Source organism: Limanda limanda, chromosome 2 (assembly GCF_963576545.1).
Source record: "Limanda limanda chromosome 2, fLimLim1.1, whole genome shotgun sequence".
In the NCBI taxonomy this organism is placed as follows: Eukaryota; Metazoa; Chordata; class Actinopteri; order Pleuronectiformes; family Pleuronectidae; genus Limanda; species Limanda limanda.
In genome coordinates, this window is record NC_083637.1 from 20,153,259 (window position 1) to 20,174,185 (window position 20,927).

The window sequence follows — 20,927 nt, forward strand, 5'->3', positions numbered from 1 at the left end:
TCTTGTTTGGATTAGGCCATAAAGTGCACTGCATGGAAAGGCTCTTTGCCAGCCATTGTGTATTTAGATGGTCTAGCATACCCCCTACTGGTTAGGATGAGAAGTACAGTTTGCAGTTGTATAACTTGATTTAATGGTCTCTTAACAATAATATGATATTTTGATCAATGTATTTTTACAGCCCAGAAACATTCAACAACCCAGAATGGGGGTTTTACATTTTCATTACACAAGGATCATCTTTTCCTGGATACAATCGTTATCTCAAAAGAATGATTATGTAAGGATATTCAGAAATCGTTTTATTTTATGACTACTGATATTATTCCATGTTCTAAAAAATCCAGTGAACAGTGTGTCTTGTTTGTCCTGACAGGGGTTTGTAATAAACATCACTTGGGTTCTGGGGCAACACATTTTATCTGATATAAGAGTTCATACCTAATATCGAGTTTCTTTTAAATATAACAATTTTGAATGTTCTCTACGTAACATTAACGAAATTGCATCTTATCTTACCTCATCTATTAGATATTTGGTGACTGTTTGCTTAGATTTATTCCACCCAGATTGAATACAGTCAGACCAAACAGCCTTCTACTGAAAGTTGTCATTAAAAGTAATTCTTCTAATATGTATCTAAATATTCATCCCATGGCTGCTCCACAAACTGCAAACACCTGCTACCGACATCTGAGACAAACAAAATGTTCTTTCCCTCATAAAGGTCACCTACCAAATTATTTTCTATTTCATTTGGCCTTTTTTTGTGAAATCTAAAGGGTTGGGAATGAAGAGGAGGCAGCGAAGTTTAATTAATTTTATCTGAAGTAACACAGATCTGTCGGTCTTTCCTTGTATACGGCAGAGTGCATCCATACTAGAGTGCAGTGAAGTGTAAATATAGTTTACAGTAGGTAAGTATGTTCTTTGGTGCCTTTACACTTTTCCAAAGGATTTCTGAGAGAGCAGTGGGCTGTCATCCTAGGATCGCTCAATACCTTCCCACACTTCGAGCTACTTCTGTTACCGTCTGCCTGTCACTCTCCTCCTGTATGCTCTCGTTTTACCGTTTTACCTTCTTTTCTCAAAGTGTGTGTGTGTGTGTGTGTGTGTGTGTGTGTGTGTGTGTGTGTGTGTGTGTGTGTGTGTGTGTGTGTGTGTGTGTGTGTGTGTGTGTGTGTGTGTGTGTGTGTGTGTGTGTGTGTGTGCAGCTCCCTCCATCACTCATCTATCTTCACACCTCGCTAACATTGCTCAGAACCACAGGAGTTGAAAATGGCAAACAATGGGAAGCCATTAAATCTTGGCTCATCAGGCAGTCGTCTGATTCTCCTGGTGCAACCACACTGAAATGATAAAACAGTCATGAAGCAAATTAACACTAATAAAACTAGAAATATAACATAAAATAAACTATCAAAAACAACATAGTTTAAAGCAGTTATAAATCTGGTGTTAAGCGGCTTTCAACAATGATTCTAAAACAGGTTAAGTGCTGGTGGGTCAACTTTTGTCAGGCAAGGAATTCCAGGGTCTCAGAGCACTAATGGCAAAAGCCCGGTCACGCTTAGGTTACTCTGGAGTCAGACTGTTCTGAGCTTTAAAAATGAATACAATAATATAAAATAAGTATTAATACAATGAAATTATGATTATTTAAGATTGGGTTATACCCCCTGATACCCTTACAGGACCAGCTGGCTGGCTGGCTGGCTGGATGGATGATGGATCGATAGATGGAAGGATAGCCGGATGCATGGATAGATAGATTGGTGAATGGATGGATGATGAATAGATAGATAGATGGATGGTAGAATGCGTGGATGGAGGATTATTTACCTCTCCCCGTATTGTACAACCTTTACAGGATCTCATCAGAAACACAATAATACTGTATTTGTATAGTTTTACCACAACTACTTAATTAACTCAGTGGTGACAACCCCTCATTGGGTTTCCTCAAATATCCCTCTCAATCCTATCCATACCATTATTGGCAGTTACCTCATGCATTCTTAACATACTGGGTTTGCACCTTCCTCTCTGGGTCAAAGGTAATTTCGCATGTTCACCATTCAGGGCACCACTGCAGAGAGACTGACAGGGCCACATGGAGAGAGAGAGATATTACAGGGGTCTCCAGGGGCAGAGGTCCAGCTGAGCATGGCAGACATTCACCCCGTCCCTTAGGAGATACTGGATGCAACATGTGCTCATAAGCACAGTATATCTCTGTGTGCAGGGGTGTGTGTGTGTGTGTGTGTGTGTGTGCGTGCGTGCGTGCGTGCGTGCGTGTTGGTGGCACAGCTCCATTGCACAGGACTAATGGAGTGCTAATGTCTCTTGTGAGTCGTTGTTTACTGAGCAGCTAAATACAGGAGGACAAGAAGAGAGCCCTCGCCTACTTAAGCTTGACACACCCTGCAGTTTTGAATCACTGTTCTCATAACACTTCTTGCACAGCTTCCTCCAAGGCTCTCGGCCCATAAACAACCCTCGCAGGCTCTGAGGGTTTGAACACCTGCAGGTTGATCTACTGTTGTTCTGCTGTTCTTTCATAGAAAAGCTTCTGTATTTGCTTCTGACCAAAGAGATGTGTACTTGTAGAAATGAATGAAATCTGCTTTGAGGCAAAATTACGTTTTCATTGCTGTTTGATTGTGAGATCTTAAAAAGAGGCGTGTGCAGAGTGCTCACATGTATGAACAGGTGAGATTAATGATCCGATATAATTATGTGCAGTTATCAGTATCTTTGCATTGTTATTGGTGATGAAAATGGGATAGGAGTTTGATTGCAAATGAAAGTGTTACAGAGTCCCTGATGCAGGCTACATTTTGTTTACCTCTATATGTTTCTAAATACAAATTTTCTCTGTGTCCTTTGTTTTCCTCAGTGGGTGAAGGCAAAAACATGATCCCCATGGACCCCAACGGCCTGTCTGACCCGTATGTCAAGCTGAAGCTCATACCAGACCCCAAAAATGAGACCAAGCAGAAGACCAAAACCATCCGCTCCAACCTCAACCCCAAATGGAACGAGTCCTTTAAGTTGTGAGTTCATCAACTGTTGGCACCTACAGCCTGCTGCGCCTTTCGTTTATTTTCTAACGTGGCTTAAAGAATATAATGTAATCTAAATGTCATCTTTGTGCTTGTATAAACAAGTTAAACAAGTTGTTCTACTGCTTCTAATATCTAAGCCAGTGATACACCTTTACTGCTTAAAGTGGTGTTGCTGCTACTAGTATTCTATAACCAGTTTAATTTGATTAGTTACTTAATGAAATTATGATAGAAATAACATGATCTATTGAAGTGCAGTGTTTTTTAACCAGCACAGTACATATATATATATATATATATATATATATATATGTATATGTATGTGTGAGTGTGTGTGTGTGTGTTTTCTGTTATAACCATGATGCCATCCCCTTGTTGCACAGCAAGCTGAAACCCACAGATAAGGACCGCAGGCTGTCGGTGGAGGTGTGGGACTGGGACCGGACCACCAGGAATGACTTCATGGGTGCCCTTTCTTTCGGAGTGTCCGAGCTCATGAAGGCTCCAGTCTGTGGATGGTAACATCAACGCTATTGTGTATTGTTTAAAGTTGCACAATGTGTGATTAAGGAGGTTGCAGTTATCGGGAATTTTAAAACTCCCTCAGCAAATAGCTAATTTCTCCCTGTATTCTTATTGTGTTCAAAATATTCCCTTGTTGCAAACGAAATATGTTTTAACACATGAAATCGTCATTATTAATTTTCTCATAAATTATTGTTCAGCTGTGAAAATGTTTCTCTAGCAACTAACATTCATTTTGAATAGGCCTCAGACAATTATGTGTTATTAAATTATGTTAACACAAACTAAACACAGTATTTCCAGGCCCATTACACAGTCTAGATGAGGGAAAGAGTATAACAGATGAATAAGGGCACAGAAGTTATTAATCTTACAGTATTTCTCTGTGTTTATTTGTGTCTTTTCTCCCTCTCTCCTCGACTCGCTCTTCCAGGTATAAGTTGTTGTGCCAGGAGGAGGGGGAATACTACAACGTTCCCATCTCAGAGGAGGATGATGGTAATGAGGAACTGAGGCTGAAATTTGAGGTGAGCATCACACGCAAATGTTCTCAACTGTGCCTTGTTTGTCTGTTGTTTGTTGACTCAATTGTTGTCTAACGTGCCCACAACATCAAAAAGCACATAAGCAATATGACGTCTACAGTTTCTTATCCGCTCAATTATTATTGTTTTGGTTGATGAATGATTTTTTTGCTGAGACACTTTTCTTTGTGGTAACCAGTTAAAATATCAGACACAGTGTTGATGAGGACGTGGCAACTTAGTTACTGACTACGTTTATATGAACTCTAATATTCAATTGACGTTATTCTGAAATTATTATGGTGTTTACATGAATTTCTAATAGGATATTCCATTCATATTACTGTTATATGTTTACGTGTCATCAAGGAGTAGGTTGTATGTTGATGTCCCAAAGTGCTGTGATACTCTAATACTCTAATCTAGTACTTCAATTAATACGTATACATCTCTAAGATTGGAATACTCCACATGTCTTAATGGGATTTTGTTTATTCCAAGTATGACCAGACGTCCAAACCTTAAAAACAAGCGCGTCCATCAGAATCATCGTCTGGTCCCAGGTTCTCCTCAGCTTAACAGACGCTCATTTTAAAGAGGACAGTGCGACAGCTGCAGCTTTCATCACTTCCTCGCCCCAAGGTCGCGTGACGCTGGAGAATGAGTTTCCTCAATGAATTCATTGAGTGTGTGATGTCTGTGTTGTCGCCTGTAAGCATTTTGTTCTCTGATCAGAGAGATTCCTTTTCTCTCCGAGTTCAGTCAGAGCAGCTCAAGGACGGACTTTGATGCGTCACCCTTTGTACCGCCCGCTGTCGTTTAATCTACTGACAAGTTTGACAAAGACGTGGCTCAGCGACGAGATGTTTTGATACTGTATCTGTTTTTAAGGCATTTTTTCATCAGTCTGTTAATAATCACAAAGGTGTTCAGACTCAAAAATAAACAATATAAATTCAAATTTTATTTATAAGCAGTTTTTGTCAGCTAGTTTGCAGGTCTTTGTATCACAAGCTGCAGCAATAAAGACTGAGTTTTAGTTCCCTGAATTCACCGCAGTTTTCAAAGCATCTTTCTAATGTTATCAAAAAAAATTGTACACCTACATATTGTCAGATTTGAGTTTTTATTTCCTCAAAAATCCCCACAGTCAGTGTAGCCGATGTTCATGCTTTAGATAAACCAAACCACTTTTTAGAGGATAAATGTAAATATATTTTTCGTTCTCCTCTTTCCTCTAATGTGATGAAATGCTACCCATTACAATTCTTAATGGTTAACAGAAAATTATAAGACGATCATCATCGTAACATTTCATAAGTAAATCCTAAACTTTCAGATGTCGCCCAAACACACATCGTACAATTCCCTTTGTTAGTGGCAGTTCATGAGACTCTTTCCCTCTTTTCCTTCATCCAATTCGCTGCCTCCTTTTTTCTAGCCTGCTGAGACACAATCAGTGTTCTTTGTGGCCCTCTGATTGTGTCTCGTATTGTTCAGCCGCTCAGTGGGAGCCCTGTGCTCTGTCGAAACTTATTTTCTACCACGTCTCTGCTGCACATAGTGAAGAGTTGTGGGTAGAAGTAGAACAAATTGAAAGGCATGAAGAAGGTCATCGTGGGGATGAAAGCCAACATTTATTTGTAGATCATTTATTGTTTAAGTGATAAAAGCTGTTAATTGTGTAACAATTGTGTTCCTATTTTTTCAACATCCAATTCTCTGAATTTATTAAAGACTCAAAGGGATTTTATTCATGTACAATCCCTATAATAACTGTTAATATATTTAACCCACTGCCATTATTAATAAGCTTTGTGAATAAATATGTCCATTTACGTTTTGGGTTGTTTGCCAAGCAGCAGCTACGGGAGTAAGGGATAGGAATCATCCCCACGTCTGTCAATCCCACATCACACAGTATACAGCATATGATTGAGCAGTACTTCAGCGGAGAGCAAATAATAGGTTAGGAGCAAATGCCCTTGCCGTTTTTGAGTTTCAGATCAGAACTGTAGGACCTCGGCCAAAAATCATGTGATTCTCAGGCTCTCCAATGTATGTCAGATCTCGGTAAAGTGGGTGTTAACACACAAAATTAACACAGAATAATTTTTGCACAGATTTTAATATTTCAGCCTATGAAAGCATTATGTCAAACCTTTTCTTTTGAGCTTTCAAAGCCGTTTTTTTCAGACAAATACGTCGTAAAGTACGACCAGCCAGGTTTTGAAGTCTATTTCCTTTTTCTTCCATTTGCTGTTTATGTTCTAGGCCTTAGAACATAAGAGTTGATTATCTGACCTCTTTCTGTATGAGGTTGTCATGGTAACACACAAGGTACGTTCACCTGAATGAGATGCATGAAGCATCACGGTCAAGGTGTTGGTGCTTTGCGTGTGTCAGGGTTCAAAAGGTGATCCCTCACCCTGAACACACACACACACACCAACTACTGTACATTCAAGAAATCTTGTGGTTTTAAAGGGGGAAGTATACAGTCACACTAGCTGGTGTTGGTGGATATGCTTTTCTCGTTTCAATATTTTTCATGCAGTCTCATTCTCAAGTTTGCAGTTAGATTGCAGACATAAATCAGTACATTTGATTTAACCTGGAACCCCTAAAAAACGTCTTCCCCATTAGCAATACTGTTTGGTATATCTACATTAAGGGAATTCTTCCGTGGTCTCTCAGGTCCAAAATGTGCCGTCTACTTGTCTTAATGATCTTGTTTGGATGCTGTACGACCTGTAGAAGCTCTCTCTTCTTTGTCCTTTTCCTCGTCATAAACCGTCTGTGGTTCTCTCCCTTTTTCCCCCTTAGCCCTCCCTCCTTTGTGCTTGGTGAGACCTATACTGTCCAAATGCTTCTTCATCCTGTGTCACCTGTTCATATTTAATGCAAGAGTTTCTCTGTTCCTCTCCCCCTGCCCTCAGGACTGCCAGATTACCTTTAATCTAAAGGTAGCCCTCTCCTCTCCTCTCCTCTCCTCTCCTCTCCTCTCCTCTCCTCTCCTCTCCTCTCCTCTCCTCTCCTCTCCTCTCCTCTCCTCTCCTCTCCTCTCCTCTCCTCTCCTCTCCTCTCCTCTCCTCTCCTCTCCTCTCCTCTCCTCTTGTTGTGGTCAACACGTTCCCTCACTGCTCCACATGTCTGATCATTTGCACGTGGTTCCAAACTCCTGCAAATCAATCCAATTTACTAACAATTTTCTTCTGGATCCCAGTTTTGTATCCATATAAAAAATGAAAAATAAATACGAATAAGGAAAGAATTGAGCAAGTTGATATTAGTCTTATAATTCAATTGACTTTTAATAACTCACAAAATAACTGGAAAATTTGAATGAAATTAAAGCACAAGTGGATTTTTTTAAAACCAAATCTGTTCACCTTACATGTACAGTACGTGGCGCATGTGGCACATTGATGAATATTGTGTATAGCTGAATCAAGTGAGAGTACATTTCTTTGTCTTCACTGCTTCCTGTTGCTCAGAGTGTGTCAGAGGGATGTTAGTAAATCCTGATTCTGTACCGCTCACTGTGGCTTCTGTTTGTGTGTGTTGTCTGTGGATCACTGCCTGTCTACATGTTGTGAGCTTATCGTCACTGTAACTGCAAACATCACGTTGTATCTTCACACCAGGAAGGAATGAACTGCATATGTAGTCCACACTTAGTATAAAGGATCACACAACCAATAATGACCACTAGATGTCAGCATTGAACAGAAACTTGTCCAAAACGATGAGGAGCCCTGTTATTTCCGTGTGTGTGGGTTCTATTGTCTTTCTACGGTTTTGTTGGATACCATTGTCGTGAGGACTTTTGTGTTTGTATGTTTGCGTGTGTGTGTCTGTGTGTAATATGCAAGGCCATAATTTGTAATATTTTCCAACTTTACTCATCATGATTGTCTGTTGCATTAACTTTTTCTATGTTTTGGTAATATAAAGTTATTTTTTAACACATTGATGACGATGTCCGATTTGGGATTCTGGCTTTTTAAGAGCAAAAAATTGTTGATTAAATGTTCTGTGTTCTATTTCTCTGCCTCACTAAATTTTACTGTATTGTCACAGTGACTCTTATAATGGCAGCAATGAAAACTTCTACAGGACTGAGAGCCCCAGTTTTCTTTTGGTCTGTGTGTATGAGCTGTATGCTCCTATTACCCTCCTCATCTCTGCCTATATAAACCAGCTGCCTGTACTCTTGTGTACTAAGTGAGTCAGCTCCTTTGGCTCCCTTCTCCCTGTGGTTTCAGGACAAAGCAGATTGGGCAGACTCTGATCAGGTGCGTCTTACAGGAAGGAAGTAAGGCTGCTTCTCGCTCGGCTCGGCTCGGCTCAGTCAGGTTCTTTTCACTGGCTAAAAGCTCACAGGTGTGCTGTGGTCTGCTATGCTTGGAGTTTTTGCTGCTGCTGTCCCAGATTATGAGCGGTCTAAGGCGCCATTAACCAAACTAAAGCTGCTCAGCATTTGGTTGTCTCAATTAATCATGATGTTATGAAATAGTGTAAGCTGGGCATAAACTGAATGTTGAAGTGATCCATGAAAGTGAAACATGATAAAGATTTGTCATTAGTCTGTTGCTAGGAAACAACAATCATATCCTGTTTCCTATTCCTGAGGATCACGAGAATAGGTTTAGAAACCATTTTCTTACCACACATTAGTTGCTCTTTGACAGAGTTTTCTCTATGGATCTTTGTCACTATGTAGTGTAGTTGTTAGTGATCCTTTGTTGATAGTTAAGTGACCTCTGCCTGTTGAAGGTGCAGGATGCTCATAAGGGTAATTCATGACGTCCCCCTTCCTACACTGATTAGTAGATTATGATCCTCTACATCCAGGTAAGAAACGTGGACAGTTTAATGTAGGTTAGTTAAATTCCTTGCTGCAGCTGAGCAATGATCTTTCTTTGTGGCATGTAGAGGTAGATGATGTCTCTGTCAGGGTTCAGCATGATTTGGATATGTTTGTGACCTTGGCTTAGTGTGACAGCGTGGTGTGTTTTTTGCTGAAAGACAGTAAAGTGCAGAAAGTTGTGTCATGTGATTGTTGTTTATAATTCAGACTGTTGCGAAGTTGTACGTTTTTCAGCACAATGCTCTGCAGTTTTCTACCAAGCTTCTGGACGCATCTTGCCCTGTCAGTGATTGAGCATGAGCTTGGCATGAGGGAAAAACATAGAGGAGAATCTTTTTCCATATTTCCAAATGTGCCACTAGGTGGCAGCCTTTCCTTTACTTGCAGCCACACTCATCTCTCCTAGTTAGTGCAGTTCCATGTAGCCCAATTACAACAATAGGAATAGCTGTGATGGATAAAATAGGTTAAGTAAGTGAAGATTTATTGATTCCTGCTGGAGAAAGTCTCTTGTTACAGCATCAGCTGGTTAAAATGAGGGAGAGAAGAGAACATTTGATGTATTCATTTGAAAGAAATACAATTTTGATGAAGCTACAGAGTTACAAAAATACAGAGATCATGTACATAATATATACCTTTCATTACAGACAGAATAGTATTTATAGAGAAAGATAACTAAGTATGACAGGATGAGTACATAGCAATGTTAATTGTGCACTAGTTTAAGGGGATATTGAAATATAGGTATACAATGTATAGATATAGATATAATTATAAATTAAGGTATGGTGTACAATATTAATATGAGTTTAAAATGTTGTCTTATATGTAGATAAATAGGCATCATTTCACAGTTGAACTATAAAGTAATTCACAGTAATATATAATAAAATAAATCAAAAGGACTTTACCGGAAAATAAGTCAGAAGTCAACATTTCTGTCTGTTTACATTTTTTCAAGTCTCTTTAAAATATGTCAAGTGAGATGTGATAGACATAGATTGATGTTTATTATTCATCAGTTTAATGCAATTTAAATTATGTAAAAATCCTTAGAAACATAAAATATAATTTGACATGTAGTTCACCAGTTTTTGCGTCATGTTTTCACTGTTAGGTTAATAAAGCATGTCCTCTCATGTTGATGCACCTTGTGTCAGTCGAATCTCTCCAGGTCTTTAAATCCAAATGGGAAAAGGGTTTGAGGCTTTCACTGGGTGTAAACATCCGTCACCATTAAAAGTGATCCTCCTTTAAGCTGACATTAAGAGCCAGTCCTGAGGGTGTTATTCATTTTACTGAATGTTTATGATGACTGGGTCACAGCTCCAGCTCTTTATTGGTCAAAACCATAACAGAATCGCTGTCGTAAATAAAACGTTACATATTCTTTTGTTTAGTACATTTAATTACATTGAATCTGTCTGTGTTATTGTGTGAGTCATTTATTTGATCACATCTCGCTGCAGTTTCATTCCACCCTCTTCATTTTGAATGTGTATCATGTTACATCATAACTCTGAGCGAGCAAATAAACAGTGTGTGTATGAGAGAAAAATGACCCAAAGCTCTTAAGTGTCATTTTAGGAATGAAGTTAAAAGATCTGTAATTTATATTTCTACTATACTTAGTATAATTCATTGATCATTAGTAATTGGTTTAAAATAGCAACCTAAGAAATTAGAGGGTTTGGTCTGGAAATATAACTCATTACAAAACAAGGAAAAGTCCAACATGACGATACTTTCAACAGTTGCTTCTGCATCTTTGCAATCTGATACCTTTTCAAATGAGCTCTACATTCTCGAAATCAACTACACACTGCAGCTTTTCTCTCTATGTGTGTGACCGTTAAGTTGTATGTTTCTCACACGCCTCATCTTCTGTGCCCTGAGTGCAGAAGGCCAAACTAGGCCCAGGTAAGAAGCTGATTGACGAGACGGACGACACCAACCCCGACCGCATGCCGTTCAACAGCCTGGACCACGTCAAACTCGACGACTTCTCCTTCCTGGCTGTGCTGGGGAAGGGTAGCTTCGGCAAGGTGAGGCATCTGAACTGACATCAGCTCTCAGTGACCCTGGTAGGAAGACGTCTCTGACCCATCTCTCCGTTTCCCTGAAGGTCATGCTGGCAGAGATGAGGGGCAATGAAGAGCTGTACGCCATCAAGATCCTGAAGAAGGACGTGGTGATCCAGGACGACGACGTGGAATGTACCATGGTGGAGAAGAGAGTTCTGGCCCAACAGGACAAACCGCCCTTCCTCACACAGCTGCACTCGTGCTTCCAGACTGTGGTAGGTAAAGAGCTCCTGGACCCACACCAGGACAAGTCACCACAGCCAGGCTCAGGTCAAATTAATTCACATAGGGGCTTTTAATGAAACATATTACTCATTAAGGGATGAAGAGAGCAGAGGACGTGTGTGCATGAGCAGTACAGTAAAGAAAAAAGGAAAGAGGAGACAAACAAACCCAAATTAAAAGGCTGAGGTTTGTTTGTCTGTGTGTGTGTGTGTGTGTGTGTGTGTGTGTGTGTGTGTGTGTGTGTGTGTGTATGCACTTGCATCTACTTTGAGTCATACTAAAGCCAGACCACACATCCTGAGAGCATGTTCTCTACAAGTGGAGGGACGTGCTTGCACACACACACAGAGGCACGTTTTGAAGCACACACCATCATATACACACACACACACAGAATTTACTTTTTTGTGAAAACATAATGCCTTCGGCCACCGGCTGTTGCTGGGTGCCTGTCCATCTGTCCGTCCTTTGGAACAAACGTTCAGTTGGACTCACGGTTGACCTCACAAAACATGTTTTTCGGCTCCTGAGCGTATCTGAAGTCTGCTTTTCTTCAGATTTTGGGTTAGGGTTGAGACTGATTCTGCAGTGGTTGGCTGACTGGAACTGGTTTCCAAGGCTGGTTTATGTGCAATATGCTGCCATATTCATACAGACTGCAGCCAAAAACACTTCCATCAATGTCAACGAAATCTTGAACACTCTCTTAATCCAATGCAGATACATTTCCCTTATTCTTTACAATTACATCTAATGTTTTCTTGTTGACTGGTGGTGTATCCACCCTGGTTTTGTATGATGGTCTCTTTCATGACACAAACAAACATCCGGATGTGGAGTTTTTTAGTCCTTGGAATTGAAAAACACTGGACACTTTCTTCAGCCCTTGTTCATGGCCCCTTCTTTACACACATTTCAGTCCAAATGAAAACAGATCAGCCGTTAGTTGGAGCACAGAGCCTGTTGGTGCCTCAGCTGGTGATTCAACTGCAAAGCTGAAGGAGGCCAAGCTGGACTGCCGATCAGAGCTGTAGCAAAAGGAGGCGGACAGAGGGAACAGGAAGAGACACAGCTGACGTGTGTGTCTGTGCCAGTTTTTTGTATTTTTGCACTACTAGTATGGGACCATCAAACCCAGCCACACGAGGGTGGGGCCAATCTTGTCATAGGCTGCAGGGGACCACCGCTGTTCAGGAAGATAAAGGGAATATTTCCTGACAGATGTCTGTGTTGAGTGTTTTCTTTTTTCCCCATGAATCGCTTTGTTGTGGGCTTTTTAGGTCACCTTGTCATGGAAAGAGTAGCAACAACTCAGATCGACTCAGACAGCAGGACTCGGGGAGACTGTTGCACTAGGCCACATCCTTCTGCTGCGGAGCTTTGACAGCAAAGACAAATGTTTTTGTGGGACCTGCTATTCAGGGTTAAATAATGTTATATAATGTTTCATATTTTCTCTAAATTTGCATCTCTCCCTTGTTTCTCTCTCTGAATGCCCACAGGACCGTCTCTACTTTGTCATGGAGTATGTGAATGGGGGAGACCTCATGTACCACATCCAACAAGTGGGGAAGTTCAAGGAACCTCAGGCAGTGTAAGACATTCCAGTTTAACGTCAACGTCATTTTAGCTTTAATCTCGGCCTCTTAACAAACTTATAAGATAAGATAAGATAACACAGCACAACATAAAATATCTGACATAACATTGTTCTTTATTAGTCCCACTGTGAAGAAATTTACCATTTTTTAGTAGCAAAAAGGGGAATATTGAATACACACTTAGAGTTATTACAAAAGTAATATATACAACACATATACAATGTAAACAGAATCTTTACAGCGTAAATTTGATAGAAAATGATGACTGCAGGCTTACATTAGTAAAAAACTTTGAGTAACACATGTAAAGGTATAAGGTATGGATGTGTTGGAATTAGTTATTGATTATAGAAATCCTTTCATTAAGTGTTGTCATAGTTGATTTTCCTTGTTGATGAGACTCTGTACATGTGTGGTTTTTATTGCAGGTTCTACGCAGCAGAGATCGCTGCTGGTCTCTTCTTCCTGCACAATAAAGGAATTATCTACAGGTGACTATCAACTAGTTTACACAGCTACAAAGATTTTGTTATTGTTGTTGTTCTTCTTCTTCAGGTGGCAACCAATGTCAGGGTGCATTACCACCACCTACTCTGTATAACACATCCTGCTTCATTCTTCTTCTTCCCTGCTTGGCGGGAGAGGGGAATGCCATCTCTTGTTTATTCTTCAAATTCACTGGCTTCATTTAAAGTCGTAATTGGAAATTGTCGGATATATCAAATGGCTGTTTTTCCTGCAACTTATACCATTGCTGCAGTTGGCCACCCTGCAGTGAATTATCTTTCTTTCTTTTTTGTTGTGATGAAAATACCCAGCAGCAGCAGGGGTTTCTCACTAGGTAGTTACTAAAAGCAGACTGATTGAAATAATTTTGAAATAAAAAATGTGTACTTCCCCAGGGATCTGAAGTTGGACAATGTGATGCTGGACTGTGAGGGACACATTAAGATCGCAGACTTTGGCATGTGCAAAGAGAAGATTACAGAGGGAGTGACTACGCGCACCTTCTGCGGCACTCCAGACTACATAGCCCCAGAGGTAAGCAAGGCTCAACACAGGGAGATGTGTGTGTGTGTGTGTGTGTGTGTGTGTGTGTGTGTGTGTGTGTGTGCGTGTGCGTGTGTGTGTGTGTGCGTGTGTGTGTGTGTCTGCATGTTTAGATGCATGACGTCATTGCAGTCATTGTCTGGTCTGAGCTTGTGTCACCCTTGTGCTCCAGATTAAGGTCACAGCCTCAGGACACATGCACACACATACACACAAACCCACACACACATTTGCAAGGTCACACTCACATATACGCTAGCATTCTGATGATGTGAGCATCCCAGTCACAAAGAGAGACACCCAGTGTTTCTGTTGAGCAAACTCAAGCCAAACATTTGAGCTGGGGCCTCTGTACATCACAGTGAGGCTTCTTATCAGTTTTTGCTGGGTGGCAAAGGCCCCATTTTAATGGAGTGAAGACATGACAACTCTTCGGTTCAGGTGACTAAACTTGGATACTAAAAATTATTATCAATCTTATATTCCATATCTGCCAGTTGACCTGCCTAAACACATTGGTCCTGTAATTACATCAAAGCTTGAGCTAAATGGAAGTGACATCACATTGGCACTGCTCGTGATTCATCTGAAAACTAGGCTGTGGCTTTAGAATTCAGTTCCATATCTGTGTCTGTTCATCTGGTTATGTGTCCTTCTCTTAATTGACCAAAAATAGAAACCTTATAATTCAGATGCAGCAATTTGCAGCACTTCATATGCACTTATTTTAGTTAGTTCCACTCTCTGGCCACGTTATCGATTCTCTCTGAAACCCTCTCTGACTGACTGGAAGGTTTATTCATGTGCTAACATGCTGTGACCGTTCAGAGTCAGACTGACATTAATGCACCACCAAGGCCCTGACACAGCAGGAGGAAGAGCAGCTACTCCTCTCATAGGCAGGACGCACATTTCCAGTCACAGACTTAAGGCTCGATCACACATACATGATGGCCCACGGTGACATGCATGATGCATCACATGCACAGGGTTCTGCACACACACAGATGCATGTCTATAAGAGAACATGTTTTCAGGGGACTAACCCAGTCGTGCGCACACTGGTACACACATGCACACCCTCAAAAACACTCCCAAGTGCAGGCTGACCTTAGAGAACGGGCTCAAAGTTTTGACATGTTCAGAGATAATCCAGGGACAGAGTTCCTCAAATTGCATTTGACAAAATGTTGTACTATTAATTATTTGACCAGCTGAATTTGACCTCACATGCTTCATTTAATCTATTTGTGTGTATTCTTCTAATAGTAACTTTCATTTATTAAACATTCACTTATAAGCAGCTACAGCAGATGGGACATTCGTTTACCTTGTTTTTCGCGAAGATTTAAGAAGCTTGTTTCTTTTCTTGAAGCTGAAGTTTGTTGATCTGGAGTTTATTTTGATGCCAGTATTTTGTATCCTGTGTTCTACATTGTGTTGCATTTCATTTATCTATTCATTATAAAGATGCATTCATAGGATGAGTGACGTCTCAATGAAACTGAGAACATTTATGTCAAACACTTGTATATTAGATTCACAAAGATAATCCTGCAATTTTTCTTGGAAAGCAGCTTGGTGAAAAAACTAATTTGCGATAGTTTCAGCCCGATATGCGAAGTCCAGGTGTCTGTATCTCTATGGGGAAAGATGCAACCGGAACATATCTGGTTTGTTCGTGGTGGCAGGATGGGGGGGTACCTGCCACTCTAAATTAGGAAAGCTCTCATAAAATGCTCTCATACAATGTAGCGCATGTTTTTATATGAGCTATTATGTGAGGTAACGTCTGCAACATTGCTGTGTCGGTGGGTGAGAGGGTCTCCTGGTTGGCAGCACACACAAACAGACACACACACACACACTCACACTGGCACACAGTTTTCGTTTTGTTTATTCTGACCTATATAGCCAGTCATTGGTAGCTCCTGTCGGGGAAGAATATTTTCATACTAATGTGAATTTACACCTCACTGACTTGGACACAGAGAGAAAAAAGGGAGCAAATAGAGAAAAAGAGAAGGGTAATGAGGTTTTAGAAAAAGAGGGAAAAGAGCAGACTCGGATATGTGTGAGTGAGCACTGAAGGGGAGAAGCAAATAAATGCCTGATGATGACTCTGTGCAGCATTTCTGGAGAGCATTAGAGCTCATTAAGCTGTCTGGGTCTCGAAATTTCCTTTTTTGTCTTACTTGGTCCCTTTGGGAGTCCACACATGTCAGAATGATTCAGATTTTTACCATTACTGCTATCCACCGGCGACTACATTGACTGCTGGTGTCCTATTGTGTGTTTTTTATTTAAGAGCTTGGTCATCCAGCTTGATAGCAGGACTTACTGATTTCTCCTTCAGATTTTTTAATGCTTTCACTGAAAACCCTGCGCTCACAATCAAATAGCCCTCGTTCTTTTTTCCATGCTCAGGCTGCTCCTGTGCACGTGTGACGGGTCTTCTTCTGGATTTATTATTTATTTATAAAACCGTCCTGCAGATCCTGTAGAAACCTTATGAAGATATGACACCTGCAGGCGATGTGTTTAACACAACACGTAGACAAATAGGGCGGCGTCTTTACAGATTTTTTATAGCTGCTTGATTCAGCCCTACTTGAGATCTTTTACTTTGCCGCTCCATGATAATCTGCTGGACTCCTGCTCTATGATGTTGTTCCTCCAGAGTGTGTTAATGTGTGATAATACAGGAGCGGTACTTAGAACGTCAAATTAACTTAGAAGAGTGGGACATAAATTGTCTAGATTTTATTGTTTATCAGTTTATTTCAAAGAAAAAACATAAGTTCTCACAGTGTCATACCTTTAAAGATACTCTGCTCATTTATAATCAGCCCCAATTATTTTGCTTCATGCGACAAGATTATGCACTATTCTTTTAGGATGCAGAGGTGTAAAATACTTCCAGATATGTTGCTGAATACTGAGTTATTCCTCAGAAAGTTTAAGGAATAGAAACAACCCGAGTGATCACGGACCTGCCATCTGCACACATCCCACATGCAGTGGCAGCTCCTTTTTTACACTCTTTAAACACCCACTACTGAGCTCTCAAACCAATGTTTCCAGACCAGAGCTATTAGTAGTTTCACAAAATCACCTTTTCTGCGGGTAAGAGACGTGAGTGAGAAGAAATCAGGGGGTAAGGAGGAGGTGAAAAAGAGGAAGTGAGAAGGAAGCAGCAAACGAGACAGAGGCTGACAGTGATACTGAAGGCAAGAGTATTAATGAGTCAGGCATGCAAACTATATAATTCCAATTTATCTCCTCTCCTCTCCCATATTGCTATTTGTAGTGGACCTCAATAGCAAAGATATAGATATGTTTGCCACATCTGTAGTGGCTAAAGATGCTAAATTGCCAGTTGCCACCATCACATATGAAAAGGTGTTTATCTGCTGTGTGTCTTGCATCGTAGGATGTTCACGTAAACCCCAGAGCAGCTCATTAATGTCATTAGTGAATGAAACCAGCCACAGCATACTGTACAGAGAAATGCCTTCAGATACAGACCACTGAGGCATGGCCTGATGCCCACTGTATCTGCTCCACAGCACACACTCCCCAGAGGAATCTGATAACAACAGCAAGGCGGATGTTCACGTTTGCACCCTGGAACAGTGGTGCTTGTTAGGGTGGGGGGTTTTGCGTTTTTGCACACATATCTTTTTCCATATGGAGGATGAGGGTTATAGGAGCACAGGTTAGTGCTTTTGTGTGTCACATGTGTGTGTGTGTGCAGTGAGGAGAGTAGCCCTGAATAGCTTGCAGTCTGATCCAGAACTGTCATGAAGCATTAAATCTAATTGGAGAGAGATGTCTGCAGACGTGCCCATGCAGACGCACACATAAAAATACACGCACACACACACACTCACCCAAATAAACACATAGATGCCCACACAGGCATATGAAACATCATGTGGCTGAACAATGGTATTATAGAGCAAAGATATTCAAAATCATACAGGTATTAACTTAAATGTAAACAAAGATAAACACACACACACACACACACACACTCCACTGGCCAGAGGCTTTCATACAATAAGGGATGAGAGCAGGGAATGTCAGGCACAGGTCACTCTAGTCTATTTTTTTGTTCAACCTGCTAGGACAAAGGAACACGTCATGTATTTATCCGCCTCATGCAAAACAACAGAGCAAACAAACATGCAGGTGCATAATGAACAAGTAGAAAGCGGAACGTCTAGACTTAACGTGCGAGTGGCGAGCACAAAGGTCAGCGTGCCTGTAAATGTCCACTGGGGTTGTTGCAGACAGGCGATGGGTGGCAAGGGCAGCGAGTCACAGCAGTGTCACATTAGCCCAGCGCTCAGCAGGATGGCCTGAAACTGATCCAAACAGTCGCGTTTCACTGAACTCCAACTGTCCTTTCTGCCTCTTTCTTTCTTTTTGCCTCTCACTGACTCCAAATCTGACTCCTCTCCCCTCCTCTGAGGTTTAACTCTCTTTATCCTTCTTTATTTTATCCACAAGAAGCAATGATGACAAAAAATGATCAAACAGCTGTAACATATAGTTCAACAGTAAATATGAATGAATACGGAATGGATCATTTCTTTTGAGTTTAGATAAAACAAAGAAGTCGCTGCCCTGTCCCCTCCGCTCGCGCAACCAGTAAATTGATCTCGCTGTGTGCTATAGCTGCGAGACTTATTGTTTATTGCTACAAAGTTAGTAGTTTTGCCATGTTTAGTGTGGAGGTTTAATGTGCTAGCATGATGTCATACTCTAATAGCACAAATAGAAAATATGTTGAGGGGAATGCTGTTACTTTTTGAAGTTAGTCATAAAATGAACCTCAAATTAGATGGTTACTTTGACCTGCAGGTGGCACTAGATACAGATTGACATGGCATCACTGAAGACATTAGGCTCATTCACCTGTTATTTTTATAAGCCATATACACACATCACAATTTGCCTAATAGATATTATATATATATATATATTATTTAATTAATATTATTCTCTTCCCCTTTCCCCTCTCCCTCACTCTCTCTCTATTTGCCTCTTTCTGTCTTTCTGCCTCTATCTTTTCATTCCCATGACCCAAACCGACATGGCGCTGCAGATCTCCTTGTTATATTAACCTGATGTGTCTACATGCTTCACATGCTTATATCCCTTATTGTACATTTTCTCAGAGAGACTGAGAAGTTGGTTCTTAGTGACAGTGCAACAAATATCCACATAAGGTCCTCGATGACGCTCCAGCTCATAGTTTATTCCGAAAGGGTATAACGGTGTCATCTTAGAAAATAAGAAAAACTACATTTGCTTCATTAAAGATAGCGTACATCAGAACTATACTGCCTGCTGTTATCTTAGCAGAGTGTTTTGCATTATATCAGATTCGTCTCATTTTAAAACTTTATTTTGTATCTATTTATAACCTTTTCCCATAAAGATTAGCATGCTTTCTGTTCACTAGGACGAGGATTCCAAGTAATTTGGTATCTGTTCTCACACATATTAGAATATTTCTACAGAGGCAGTGCCGAGTGCATGTCTGAATTGCTTGGCAGCTGTCGTGTCAGAATGAAGGCCGGCATGATTCCTGCAGGAAGCAGCATCTGAACAGGCGAGCTCAGAGATCTCACACAGAGGGTTCTCCCACCATGGCGTCTTTGACCCACGAGCTAATTAAAACTATCGAGCCATGATGAGGGAAGGGGGCTTTTTCCTTCTGCACCTTTCTGCCTTCTCAACAAAGAACTGAGGAAAGCCCAGGATTAAGTCTTAGCATGTCTCACCCTCTATGTTCGCTTTCGTGTGAATAAATCGGGATGCAAAGCCTTAAACACTCTCTTCTCATGGATGTGCTTGTCATTTTAACATTGGGCTGTCACTCTATGTTACCACCTCATTCTTAACCTCTTTCATGCTGATATGATCTGTAGGAGCTTATGCTCGTTCACTGAAAGAACAACACGTGAGCTGCGTGTTAAACAGAGCTGAACGCCTATCAGGATTTTGATGTTTTCTGAAGAATAGCCTCAACAAAATACTGCCAAAACATTGTGACTTTTCGTAATAAATTCGATTTTTATGGAGAATCAAAAAATTTGCCCCAACCACAAACGACTGTAAACATCAGTTTATTTAAATAACTTTAAAACAGCATAATGTGATACACTAAATATATTTTTATCTTTGCTTGATTTGAGTGAGTGTGTGCAGTTTGTTCAGTTTGCACGAGTAAAGTTACAGAATGCTTTTGGGCACGTCGATGGGCATATTGTAGAGCAGGAAGCCAGTGAAAGTGCAGAGGTTGCGATCGCTGTCTGCCCAGACCCAAGAGCTGGCTTCCAAGTGCACGTCCACCTGGATTTCCTTTCTGAAGCTGCAGCACGACTCCGTTAGATCCGTTATCGGTGACGTCAGATGCAGTTGCGTGTTCGGCAGTGCCCACAACAACCTCGCCGTTCTTATACAGCAGCAAGAAGCCGGGGTTTTCTCCGTTAGCGTGAGAGTAGAAGGTGAAGTGGTAAACTCCATTGACCGGTGCAGTGAAGAATCCTGTACAGGAAGGAAGAGGAAGGTCAGTCTTTTTTGAGTGGGGAAAAACCAAAAGATCATAAAGGGTCAAGTTGATTACTGGCTTAATGAGAAGCATCGCGATATATTACGGTTAAAGTTAAGAGCAGTTCAAACATGCAAATAAATAGTTAAAAACTTGGAAGATATACAATGTGCTATGTCGAATGTAAACAGTTTTGTATCTTCTTATTAAATTACTAGTGTGTTGTTGATTGAAAGCCATTTTCCCCAGTATTGTGTTTTATTGTGTAGATTCATTAAGCAAGAAAATACGTGGACATTACCTGTTGTGGGATTATAGCTGTCACCAATGTTAGTGATGACTTTCTTGTAGATGAGAGTGGTGTCAGTGTTAAATGGCCCAATGTGCATTTGGTTCTCTTCCAAAGCAG

General features: G+C 40.7%; 1 protein-coding gene across 1 annotated transcript in view; it reads left to right on the forward strand.

Annotated features, from left to right (window-relative positions):
• LOC133019933 (protein kinase C alpha type-like) overlaps positions 1-20,927 on the forward strand; it is a 132,299-nt gene that overhangs the window by 84,246 nt on the left and 27,126 nt on the right. The window contains exons 6-13 of the mRNA XM_061086528.1: positions 2,900-3,056; positions 3,452-3,586; positions 4,027-4,120; positions 10,895-11,038; positions 11,119-11,292; positions 12,805-12,896; positions 13,332-13,394; positions 13,806-13,944. Of these exons, the coding sequence (XP_060942511.1) occupies positions 2,900-3,056; positions 3,452-3,586; positions 4,027-4,120; positions 10,895-11,038; positions 11,119-11,292; positions 12,805-12,896; positions 13,332-13,394; positions 13,806-13,944 (998 nt within the window). The remainder of the gene's footprint in view (positions 1-2,899; positions 3,057-3,451; positions 3,587-4,026; positions 4,121-10,894; positions 11,039-11,118; positions 11,293-12,804; positions 12,897-13,331; positions 13,395-13,805; positions 13,945-20,927) is intronic.